The sequence below is a fragment of the Podarcis tiliguerta genome (assembly GCF_965153285.1).
Source record: "Podarcis tiliguerta genome assembly, chromosome: 10".
In the NCBI taxonomy this organism is placed as follows: domain Eukaryota; kingdom Metazoa; phylum Chordata; class Lepidosauria; order Squamata; family Lacertidae; genus Podarcis; species Podarcis tiliguerta.
Window position 1 is genome coordinate 42,653,382 of NC_139543.1, and position 12,619 is coordinate 42,666,000.

Below are 12,619 nucleotides of genomic sequence, written 5' to 3' on the forward strand. Positions count from 1 at the left end.
TGTAGCTAGTATTAAGATATTTACAAATCTAAAAAAAGTTTTGGTTTGATTACATGAAGGCTATACACATTTGGAAGCTATACTGGCTACTCGGATGGTAAAAAACGTACCCTTTTAATCTTTGTTATACTTTTTGTTCCAGAGCATTCAAATTTTCAGAAAATTAATTAGTGAAATGCTAGTCATATCTTAGGACGCGGGTGGTGCTGTGGGTTAAAGCCTCAGCGCCTAGGGCTTGCCGATCGAAAGGTCGGCGGTTTGAATCCCCGCGGCGGGGTGCGCTCCCGCTGTTTGGTCCCAACGCCTGCCAACCTAGCAGTTCGAAAGCACTCTCGGGTGCAAGTAGATAAATAGGGACCGCTTACTAGCGGGAAGGTAAACGGCGTTTCCATGTGCGGCTCTGGCTCGCCAGAGCAGCGATGTCACGCTGGCCACGTGACCCGGAAGTGTCTTCGGACAGCGCTGGCCCCCGGCCTCTTTGAGTGAGATGAAATATCACTGTTTGAGCAAAGAACTTGGGGATCTGGTGTAATAGCTATCTGTAACTTTCACCATTATAAGCTCTTAAACAAATTTGGGCAAAGCCTCTGACTCAATGTTTGCTGTTTCTTTCAATAAAGAAAACCTCCCTGTCCATGGAAATAAAGTTTGGGAGGGGGTTAAAATAAAAACTGGAAAGCATTCAGATATGCTCCTCCCCCTGGTAGAATCTGAAGTGGTACAGTCAGCAAAACGTTCCACATTACAATAGATGCTTGAAACTGCTTGAAGTCAGGATCAGATGATCTCATTGACGTTCATGAATTTTACATAGGATGCCAAGCAAATTGTCAGCAAATCACAGAACGTACCTGTAGAACAATGATTTGAACAACCAATGGTTCTTTCAGTTAGCCTCTATAAAAACAACAAGGACCCATGTTTTTGCACCATACTAGTCCTGGAAAGTGTAGTTTATCTAGAACTTTTATATTTCAGTTAGTGAATACAGGTATAATGTAATTTGATTGCTGTATTTGAGAGGTGGTGTAGCCTAGTAATAACGAATGTGAGCTGGCAGCCAGGAAGTTTCTAGTTCAAATGTTAACCACAACCACAAACTTGCTATGCCACTTCAGCCAAACCATAATCTCTGCCTCAGATTATCATGTTCAAACAGGGATGATAGCAAGAATGATGCATGTGAGGTGCAACACTCTAAAACACTATCTACATTATTCTGATGTTCATAATCATGGAGTATGATAAGGAGGTAGCTACTGCTAACTCCTGTAATTTAGTTGAATTTCTTGTTTTTAACCCTTCATGCATAGAATAGGAAAATACACAATAAAAATATTATACATGCAAAAAGAAAGGAAAACTATATTCTACTTGGTCACTGAAATCATGCTGAAATAACTATCTAGAGTGAACAACAAGCCTACAAATTATGATTCTACTATTACGACATGAGGTATATTTAATCTCTGTTCTATTCTATGTGTATTCTGTTCTTTTTGGCTGAAAGGGCAAATGTTACTGCAAATACTTAATCTGTCTTGCATATATGCTTCTGTTAAAGCAATTTTGCACCTCTGCATACTATCCTATGTTAGACAGAAGTCTATTGTAGGTCTTTAAACCAGAACATATTTAAGGAAGGAATTGAGTTCATTGGTGTTTGAAAAAACCTAATTACCTATTCCCCTGCACAACTTTTGAAAAATGCTTCTGTAATGTTTATAGTGTGAATGATTTGAGTAGGGTTTCTAATGCCTTAAGAAAAGAGAGAACTGAAATCTGGCTCCTGAGCAGCATTCCCTGCCTGCCAGTAATATTTGGCTTCATTCCTGTTGTCAATAATATGTGACATGGACTTGCAGCTGCTTGGATTCAGATCAGGATTGGAGTGTTATATCCTGATCTACCGACTGGTTCAGAGAGGCACTCTTTGTGCCTTGTGAGTTTTTTCTGTTTGTAGCACTTGTGCTCCAAGATACTGCAGCGTCTCTGCAGCATGTGCACTAATAGCCACTGTGTGTGTGTGTGTGTGTGTACTACTGTGTAAGGAGGGAGGTGCTTTGTGATAAGTGCTTTACACACTGCTGCGTTGTTACTGGCTGCTGTTGAATGCACACAGTGCAGCCATCTTAGTCGCACTTTCAGTGTAGCTGAAACAGTGCAGTCTCAAAATGGCTGACGAAATGTTCTCTGGAGCTGTTTAGCCTGCCTGTATGCTAATGAGCATATCTGGTGAAGTCACATGTTACAGATTCTGAGGTAAGAAACAATTCTGGATTTTTCTTTTCTATAAATAGTTCAGGATGTGTGTGTATACAAGTGTGACACCAAAAATCAACAATTATTGGCAAAGTGGGTATTTTTAAAGTTTTCAGCTATTGGTGAAGGTAAGTTTTACACACGTGTTTCACAAGGACTGTGAAAGTGCTTGCTGGGGTCAAAGGTCACTGTTCTTAAAAGGGGCTGTAATTTGGTGTTGCCACCATTTTGAGAAGTCAGAATCAGCTGATTTTATTAAGAAAAAGAAAATAGTGGATCTTTGCTAGCTTTGTATTCAACTTTATATAAAGGATGAAGCAGTAGCGCAGCCACCAGCATATTTTTTTTTAATCTTAAATTCTTGAGATACTTAGATTATTGTAATTTTGGAAGAATATAGAACCCCATTGTATTTCTAAATAATTACTAAACTACTTTATTTATCCAGTGTGTTGTTGTCAGAAATAATAATTTTAGAATTTACTGTATTTCAATAGATAATAGAAATAAAATTTAAGTTTTAGACCTTGACGCTGTTCCATTTTAGATATGAGCTAATTTAAAACACAAAAATTATGGCAAATATTTTTATTTAAATATATTAAGTGTACCGTGAATATTTTCACTGGCCCAGAGAATGAGGTAAGTGATAACACATGCTTACATAGGTAGCATTTAGATTTCCAGCTTGAAGACTATTTTCCAAAACATGGGCTTTAGGGGCAGAAGCTGAATATTGCTCCTGAACTCAGGACCCATAATGTTGCGCATTATGTCCTCCATAAGTGAAGTCTACATAAGAACAGTTTAACATTACATAGACTTCTTAATTTTTTAAGCGGTACACCACAATTAATAGGGAAAATGTCAGGCATCTTTCTAAAACGGAGTTCCCAACATGGTCACACTGTTTTGTAATTTGGAAACAATTCAGATCTCAGCGGACCTAATTCTTAATGGTTGGAGTAATGGGGGAAACCTGCTCACGGTCTTGACTCTGCTGACAGAAGCACAGTGGGGGGCAGTGTCTCCCCTTTTTCTTTCTTATGACCGTTTTGGGGAGGAGCTGATGGGTTTGCGTTCCTTGCCACCTCAGAGGCTCAGGGGAAACAAACCATATCTTCTCTACTTACCCTATCAAAATTGATGATCCTTCGTACTCAGTAGGTATCATTTCTTACATGGAGAATTAATTTGTAGAATTATGGATCTCAAGTAATATTCAGTTTCCCCCTGAACTAAATGCGTGTCCTTTGTAACTGCAAAATGGGCATATCGCATTCTCATACGGATATGAGAATGCGATATGTGAGTTGGGCCCATATTAATAATAATAATAATAATAATAAATAAATAAATAAATAAATAAACTAAATAAAAATAATTTATTATTTATACCACGCCCATTTGGCTGGGTTTCCCCAGCCACTCTGGGCGGCTCTCTTGTGGCAAATTTGATAATTTTAATAAAACTGAAACAGTAAAAATACTACTGAAAACAAATTCTTTCAGATTTCACTAAAGTTTACATAAATAGTTTAAGTACATTGAATGGAATGTGGTTTTGTTTACTGTGGTAACTTTTATGTAGAACAAATTTTCAGTATTTATTAAGTTTAGTGTTCATACTTTACCTGTATGCCAGTTGAATTTCTTTGTTAAATATTGCAAATAATTAAAATAATATGTTGGAAGGTCTCTTGTAAAATTAGCTAGATTTATTTGTTAGCTGTTAAATCTGGAACTTTTTGTAATATCTCAGCTAGTGGAAACAAGGAGAATAATTATCAGGGAGCAGACCAAAATGGTTTTGCTTGGCTGTATCTTTATGCCACTGTTTTTTCCTGTTGACTCTCAGTACTGTGCCAGTTGACTGAGGACAATGCATAGGTACAATACAAAAAATTCCTAGAGTTTCCATTTGCTGTCTTATGCATTGGTAGGCTATTTTAATTATATTCAAGAAATACTAGCTTAGTAATTAATGTGGCCCACAGGCTAGAAGTTCCCCATGCGTAATTGGATTCAATTATTAGTCTGTGGGATAAGTAAATTTCAGGTATGTTTCATATTTTTGTGTGAGATGCAGCTGAGGCCAAGTGTTTTGATTGCTGTTGATTTCAGCATGACTCTACCATTTGAATTAATAGAATTCAACTGCACTTAACTTTATAATGGGTGTAAAATAATTAGCTTAGGCTCCACTTTGCCTAAATCTCTCAAATGTAGTTATCTTATTCATATTCTATGTATTTATGCCACATTTGTGATGTTCTATCATATTATTATTTATTGTTTGTAAGCCGCTTTGTAATTCATTTGAATGAAAAGTGGTACAGTATAGAAATATAATCAGATCAGATTAAATCATCCCCAAATATATTGACTGCAGGGCCATTGGCTTCTCAAAATCTTCTCGCTTGCACATTATTTTCAAGAGTTTTATGTCATAAATATACACTTTCAGGGAAGACCAGCATAACAATTACAGTGTTAAGGAGAGCGCAGATAGTGAAACAATTTATTCTATATTTATGATGTTTCACAACCAGATTGATGACTGTTTGTGTCTCTAGTACTTAACTGACTTTATAAAGAGACACTTAAAGTGACAGTCATGAAATGTTTTTATTTGAAATATTAGTTTGTCTTCAGGTTAAATACAGCCTGTTGAGAGTGTTTGTAAAAGTCTGATTTTGGGGTTGCATTATTTCCCATATATCCTGAGATTTAAAAATATTGTCAGCATCAGCACTGAAAGATGATTTGCCCTTTATGCAGAATGAATACCATTTCCGCTGTCATGATCCCTTAATGAGATGGCGTTGACTTTCAAAAGCTGTGCTTGCTCTTGGAACGGCTTAAATATGTTGATTGGTCTGATATTCACAAACAAACATAATAGTTACCATCTTAATAGTTATAGACTTGTTCAAAATCTATATGGATTATGCAAGAAGGTGCTGGCAAGAAACTGCATGGTAGACTGATCTTACAAAATCCACATAGGATTTTCATTTATTCCTTCATTCCTGGTAGAATCTGAGGGGTAAAATTCTGCTGGAAATTAAAGCAAATAAATTTAATTCAGTTTTGTCTCTAAACTGATTATTTCATTAACACTAAAAATAGTACTGCCAAAATGTTACATGACTCCTGGGTTCCAAAAAATCATTATTGATTACTCTTTTAAAACTAGGTTGAATAAAACATGATTTGTTTTTAAAGGGTTATATTATGTGTCCCTTTTAAAATAAACTTCATTTTAAGAACTTTAAAATACATTCACATATTTTAATGGCATCAATACAACCAAAATCAAATATACACTCATCTCGTCAAGCTGAATCAATGACCCTCCATCAAGTACATTGTTTTGATGCTTTTCTAGAAAAAACAATGAGCCAGAGGAAAATTATAGGTCATGTGTTGTGTTTATTGTGCAAATTTGGATTCTTAAAGTGTAAACTGAGGGTGGACCTCTCTTTGCTTTTCATTTCATAGACAAAGGTTTGCCTAGTTATTACCACCCTTTGTTTCTGGAAAGTTCTGAGCATTTAAGTGTTCAAGCAAGTGATACTGCCATTACAGATTGCTGCTTAATGCCTGTTGTATTTTCCAATTAGTTTCTGGTTCCTTGCTAGTCTGGCATGACGTCTTAAGAAAAATATTTGATAAAACACGGCTGAAATGCAGATACTTTTCAGGCAGAATTATTATTAGAAACTATTATTAAACTAAAGTATTGAAAGGAAGAAATGGACAAAATAGCAAGAAAACTAGTAATATAAGTGTCTACTTGGACCGAGGTCTTTCTTCATTGCTTATCTAAAATTGGATTACTAAGCAAAGCCACAGAAATTTACAAAGCCTTTCTTCAGGCATTTCACAGTGAGTTCTGCCTAGAACTATTCAGGACAGTATTCCATATGGTGGGCATCAGGTAAAATCCAGAAGAGAGAGACTTGCAAGCTGGGCCAATTATGAATGACAACATTTACCAGAGCTATAAAATTATGCTAAGCAATAAGCTTATCATTATTTAAATGAACAAAATTGCATAATAAATCAAATGTGAGAAAGTTGATAAACATTTTAGAAATCCTTTGAGAAATAATGAAATTATTTCTAATGACCAAATTCCATTATTTACTGGTAAATTCAGTCAATCGTTTTATTTGTAGGCCGCCTTTCCAAAGTTAAGCCACACTCAAGTCATATTGCAATATATAAAAAACTACATAACTACAAACATAACATCAAAAAGTACTCAACCAAATTAAACAATTTCTATGTAAATAATAAGATCCAAAATAAAGATACCAAAAAACCACCATCAACAACAGCTCCCTCTTAAAAAATGCCCCAGCCGAAGATTCAACACCAAGGGCTCAGGAAACCCAGCCAGATGGGTGGGGTATAAATAATACTATTACTGCTGCTGCTGCTGCTGCTATTACTACTACTACTACGACTATACAGAATTATTAAGTAATTTCTTTTTCAGATTTTGGGATGAGTTAATTTTTCAAAATTCACTTTGCATTGTTGAGTTCTTTTACTCCAGCAAAACCTTTCTTCTAAAGAAAAGGTTTAGAGGAAGTTATTGGCTACTTGAGTTAAAGGCATTTACCCTGCCACATTGATAATGATTTATTTACAGATCCCTTGATATTGTTATTATTTCTTGTGTTTATGTGCTACCCTTCCTTCTTTCTCTAGGAGCCTGGGACAGTGTGCAAAAGCATTAAACTATGGGCATCACAAAACATTAGTTAAAGCATCTAAAAACTTTATTACATTTGTCAGTCACTTTATACAGAAGGCAAGTCTCAAAGCAATTTAATAAGATAAAATACAATAAATAAAAGCAATGTAAAATCCATAAAATTTAAAACAATGAACAGTGCAAAAATGTGTTTACCCGGCAATATATTAATAAGCACAAGTCCTATCCATCTAACTAAAAGATGAGCAGTCAGAGGCAACTTAATTACCAATTCCCTGGGTGAACAAAAAGTTATTAGCTTGGTGCTAACGATGGTGGCAAGTACAGGCAACAACCGATTTGGGTGTATCTGAATGACACACAATCATGCATGCATGTATGGCCCATTATGTAATAGACAGTGGATATTTACCCCTCTAGACTTGAAGTACAAATCTCTTAATGACAATGAGGGCTCACAAAGTTCTGTCAATCCCCATACTTTATAATTTATAATTATAATATAATTTAGAAGTACTTGAAATCTGAAGATGTAAAGGATTTCACCAGTACAAAATGATGCCGATAACATCACCAGATCAAAAAGAATATCACTAGGCAAGCCCATATAATGTGCCTCAACTAGGCATTCTCAGTATTACACCTCCAACATCTGTATTAGAACAGTGCCTTCCTATGCAAATGAGATGGAGCCCAATGTACAGTGGTGCCCTGCAAGACGAATGCCTCGCAAGACGGAAAACCCGCTAGACGAAAGGGTTTTCCGTTTTGGAGGTGCTTCGCAGGACGAATTTGCTATGGGCTAGCTTTGCAAGACGAAAATGTCTTGCGATTCCTGGGGGTTTTTTTTTGCTCCTCACCCCCTTTTTCTAAGGCACTAAGCTGCTAATAGCCTTTTAGCAGCTAATCCCTTAAGCCTTTAATAGCCGCTAATAGCGCTAATCCGCTAATGGGCTTGCTTCGCAAGACGAAAAAACCGCTAGACGAAGAGACTCACGGAACGGATTCTTTTCGTCTTGCGAGGCACCACTGTACTTGAAATCTTGATGGGGGGCCTGGATCTTGCTCAATTGCAAGTCTAGGGAAACATGCCATATAGATTCACAAGTAATATACCATTGTTTAGGCTGTGTGATACCTTCTAATCCCCTATTCCACACATCTCTGAGTTGTTACAAAGTTCTGTTAAGCATTTACACACAGCGGTTTAACTTTTTGAAAGGATCCTGTAATTCTGTTCAACAGATTAAGTGCTCAAAAGAGATGGGCCACATATATAGGTACCAGAAACTGCTGTAACTGTAGATCTGAACTTGGCAGCAATTGATATTTAAATCATAAAGAGGTTCAGATTGATAATTTTTGTCATTTCCTATCAGCTGATTAATTAATATATCCCATATTCAATCCATTTCCCCCACAAAGAGTTTATAAAGTGGATTAGAATTTTATACCTCTCTGCTGAATTACCAGTAAGAAAAAAACAGAATTCTTTTAAGGGTGGCCCTCCAGATGTTGTACTTCAGCTCTTGTAATCTCTGACCATTAGCCATTATCAAAGGGATTAATGAAACCCAGGCTTCTGGTCAGTTTGCAGCCCCCCCCCCCCCCATTATTTGGTATGTCACAAAGATGCCCTAGCCAATTACAGGAAATATTCAGTGTTTAAATGGTAACATACTGCCCAGTATACATCTTTATAAAATTGATCCAAAGATCTCGACTTTTCACAAACCACAATGGTGTTTTAGTGAGGTAACTTGTTTCAAAAAGTTGTGACCATTGGAATTCTCAAGAGTTTTGAAAATGAAAAGGACCCACTAACTGAAATAAATATGGCTTACATTTCATCAATATTACACCCTTGATAAAGTTGTATTTTAATACACTTAGAAGGGAAGTAATAGTGCCACTGTATTCTGCTCTGGTCAGACCTCACCTGGAGTACTGTGTCCAGTTCTGGGCACCACAGTTCAAGAAGGACACTGACACACTGGAACGTGTCCAGAGGAGGGCAACCAAAATGGTCAAAGGCCTGGAAACGATGCCTTATGAGGAACGGCTAAGGGAGCTGGGCATGTTTAGCCTGGAGAAGAGGAGGTTAAGGGTGGATATGATAGCCATGTTCAAATATATAAAAGGATGTCACATAGAGGAGGGAGAAAGGTTGTTTTCTGCTGCTCCAGAGAAGCGGACACGGAGCAATGGATCCAAACTACAAGAAAGAAGATTCCACCTAAACATTAGGAAGAACTTCCTGACAGTAAGAGCTGTTAGACAGTGGAATTTGCTGCCAAGGAGTGTGGTGGAGTCTCCTTCTTTGGAGGTCTTTAAGCAGAGGCGTGACAACCATATGTCAGGAGTGCTCTGATGGTGTTTCCTGCTTGGCAGGGGGTTGGACTTGATGGCCCTTGTGGTCTCTTCCAGCTCTATGATTCTAGAAACGTAGCCTACACAATTCAAACTGACTGGAAAAGAGATACATACTATGTTGTTAGTCATATGGAGTATAAAGGGAGAGAAAAGTAAGAACATATATTTTCCAGTAAGCTAAATTGTCTTGTTTTGTGAAGTATACATAACTTCAAACTATGTTTTGCAATAGATCATATTTGGAATTTTCTGAGGCTAGAGGCAACTGATATTTATTACAGAATTTTATGTGAATATTTAGGAATCAAAGATGAGCGATAAATCCATGCATTTTCATACAAAGCATGTTGAAATATTTCATGTGTTAAACACTAACTTATTAGATATGTGAAAGTATTGAGTAAATCTCATTCTTATTTGAGCATTTTGTCAACAAACTGTTAAATGGCATGTTCAGAACCAGTCATTGGACATGGAGGACAGGGGATGTTTTACCTTGCAATATCCTGCAGCAGTTGTTTTACAAAACGAAGGCCCTTTATATGTACATTTATAACTGCACTCTGGCTTGGCTTTGGGTTATGTCATGGATTCTGCCTTGTCTAATGCCCAAGCTTGTTTCCTGGACTGAAGAATTGTAGTAGATAATAGTATATTGTTTAAGGATATGTTAGTTTTATTAAGAGTAATAAATCCAGAAGCAAGATTTGCATGCAGACACTGATTTTTCTCTATATGGTTTAATGTACTGCTTTCTGTTGAGTTCTGATATGCATCTTTTTCTGCTTCTGCATGGCATAAGGGAGGTATCGCACTGCACACGCTTCTGGGCAGGCAACTGCTAGCACTGCAGCAAGCAGTACAAATAGGCTCATTCTGAAGACTTTCCATTGCAGCTGGCATTTGCAGACTATGTGCTTTATAAGAGCTAATGCAATTCCTCTAGGAGCATTTATTGTGTAAATAAAAATCTCAGCATGTGCTATTCCACAGATGTGGATGACTAAAGGAAAGGTCACACAGTAGTCAGGTTTTAGTTCAATATGTTTTGCTTGTGGGAAGACAAATAAGGTTTGTTCTCAAGATGGCCGACCTAGAAGTGTTCTTCTACTGTTTTGATATGTAAGCTGCTGAGCTGAGGAGGAAGTTCTCTTGATGTATGTCAAGCTGCCTCCAGGTAAGACAACCAGTTCCTTCATAACATTTTCACAGGCCCTGGCAAGATCTTACTGCAAACCTACTACATTTTTTTAAAAAAATCATGAATTTTAAAAGCTGTATGCTCTGCTGTGTTGTAGGAGAATATGTGTGGGCTTTTGGGGTTGTTTGTGAGAGTCACAGATTATTGTGGAACTGATGGTTCTAAAATAAGATGTCTGAGCAAGTTAGTGGTTCTGTCAAAAGGGGGTTTGTTTTAATCCACATTGTTATTAGTGTAAGTCCATTTGGCGGGAAATTGTAGTTTCCTTCAACATAAATAATAGTAAATATTGGGAGTTGTTGTGTATATTTAAGAAAAAATGCTAAAAGAGACTGCAATGGTATGGTATCTGAATTGACATACAGGCATGGGTGATAAAATATGGACTACCTTTTGATCCTACCCTCCCTCTCAAAAAGCTTATGTTCAGCCTTTAGCTTCTCAGGAAAATTATGAGATTCACAGATTATCCTGATGTTTCTAGCCCTCAGGAGTGCATGGGGAAGTGCTGGAAATTTGACCTCAAAATATTTTTTTAAAAAAATCAGCCCAAGTTGATTATTATCTCTGTCAAAGTTTTTTCAAGGGTTTAGTTACTGTTTTCACACTTGAGCAGTCCCCCCCACCCCTGCATTTTAAAAAGCAACCAAATGTTAGTTGAAGAATAACAAGTGTAAAAGGTAAATTACTTATGGCAATATACCTGTTATAGGTTGTGGCCCTTCGTGCAGATTGCTCATCTTAACTGCAGCAGCAATACTTCCTTTGTGGGCTGCTCAGTTGAAAGCTTATTACTATGAGCAATTATTAGTTTTTTTTAGAACCTAATTTTAGTTTACTTTTCAACACTGATACATTTGTGAGTTCTCTGATGAGCCTTTTTTGTACAATAGTTGTTGTATTGTGGTAGCAAAAAGAAGCTAAAGTTAAGTATTGCAAACAGTTTTGGTGAACCAGAGCTAAGCTATCTGATGAACACGGTTGGTTCCATCTCTCCCCTGAACATTTCAGTCCCTGGTTGTGTTGGTCTGGGCAGGATTCTCTGTCATCAATCTTTCTTAAGATTGTAAATTGCATCATCAAAAAAGATGGGTAAATCATATTGATTTGTTTTAAAATGGAAATAATCTTGGTTTTGTTTCAGAATGTTGTTCGTTTCTGCAAACTTGTAATTCCATCCATTTAATGGGCAAAAAAATGATTCTTTGCTGCCTGAGCCAGTTGTGAGGATGTTCTTTCAGTATTGCCTATTATCCTGCCATCATAATCTGTTCATGCTATGCAGCAGTCAAGCTTTGAGAGTATATTCTTTTCTTCTGTACATCTACACATCAGAACCACTCATTTTGTAGGCAGATTTATTGCTAGGTTAAACCTTTCCTTCTGCCTGAGCTAAATATGATTGTGTATTCTTATGGAAGTAAATATTGGCTCTAAATGATACAAGCACCAGGCAAAAAAAATATATCAAGGAAAGTGGTGAATTAAAGCATGTGAGCAATATTATTTGAAATAGTGGAACAGGAGAAAACCCTTGTACATTTTTTTGTAAATTAAGAGGCTCTGGACTTTCTTGAAAATTCAGTGAATTGAAAGTTTGTATGAAGCTACCTTAAGATGAATTTATCCCAGTACTGTCTAGTAGTCTATGGTCCCTCAATCTAGTGCTCACCAGATACTTTAAACTAAAATTTACATCATCCCCTGTCTGCATTGACAGTGGTAAGAGATTATGGAAGTTGATGTCCAAAACATCTAGAAGACATTAGGTTGGAAAAACTGGAAACTTGTGATTGGCAGCTATTCAGGGTCTCGGGCAGAGAGAAAGCCATTCCTAGACCTGCTACTGGAGTTATTTTAAGTGGAGTCGCCATGGATTTTTGCATACAACACATAAATTCTACCAATCAGCAATGGCCTCTTTCCGAACTCTATTATTATTATTTGTTCTTCTGCTTATTTTAGTTCGGTACTAAAACTGTAAAAGTAATGTACAGTGCCTTTTGTCAGGGCCAAAACAGTTACAGAAGCCACCTTAACATATAAATCATAAT

The 12,619-nt window shown here is 36.8% G+C and overlaps 1 protein-coding gene across 15 annotated transcripts in view; it reads left to right on the forward strand.

Annotated features, from left to right (window-relative positions):
* Positions 1–12,619, forward strand: part of ATF7IP (activating transcription factor 7 interacting protein) — a 69,044-nt gene that overhangs the window by 13,151 nt on the left and 43,274 nt on the right. Inside the window, exon 1 of one of the 15 annotated variants that reach the window (XM_083400287.1) lies at positions 1,917–2,262. The exons of 12 other annotated variants lie outside the window; for them this stretch is intronic. In XM_083400287.1, the coding sequence (XP_083256413.1) occupies positions 2,246–2,262 (17 nt within the window). In that variant the 5' untranslated portion in view covers positions 1,917–2,245. Of the gene's footprint in view, positions 1–1,916; positions 2,263–10,519; positions 10,542–12,619 lie in introns of those variants that run through there. 2 more of the 15 variants (XM_083400286.1, XM_083400281.1) reach the window with 2 other exon arrangements.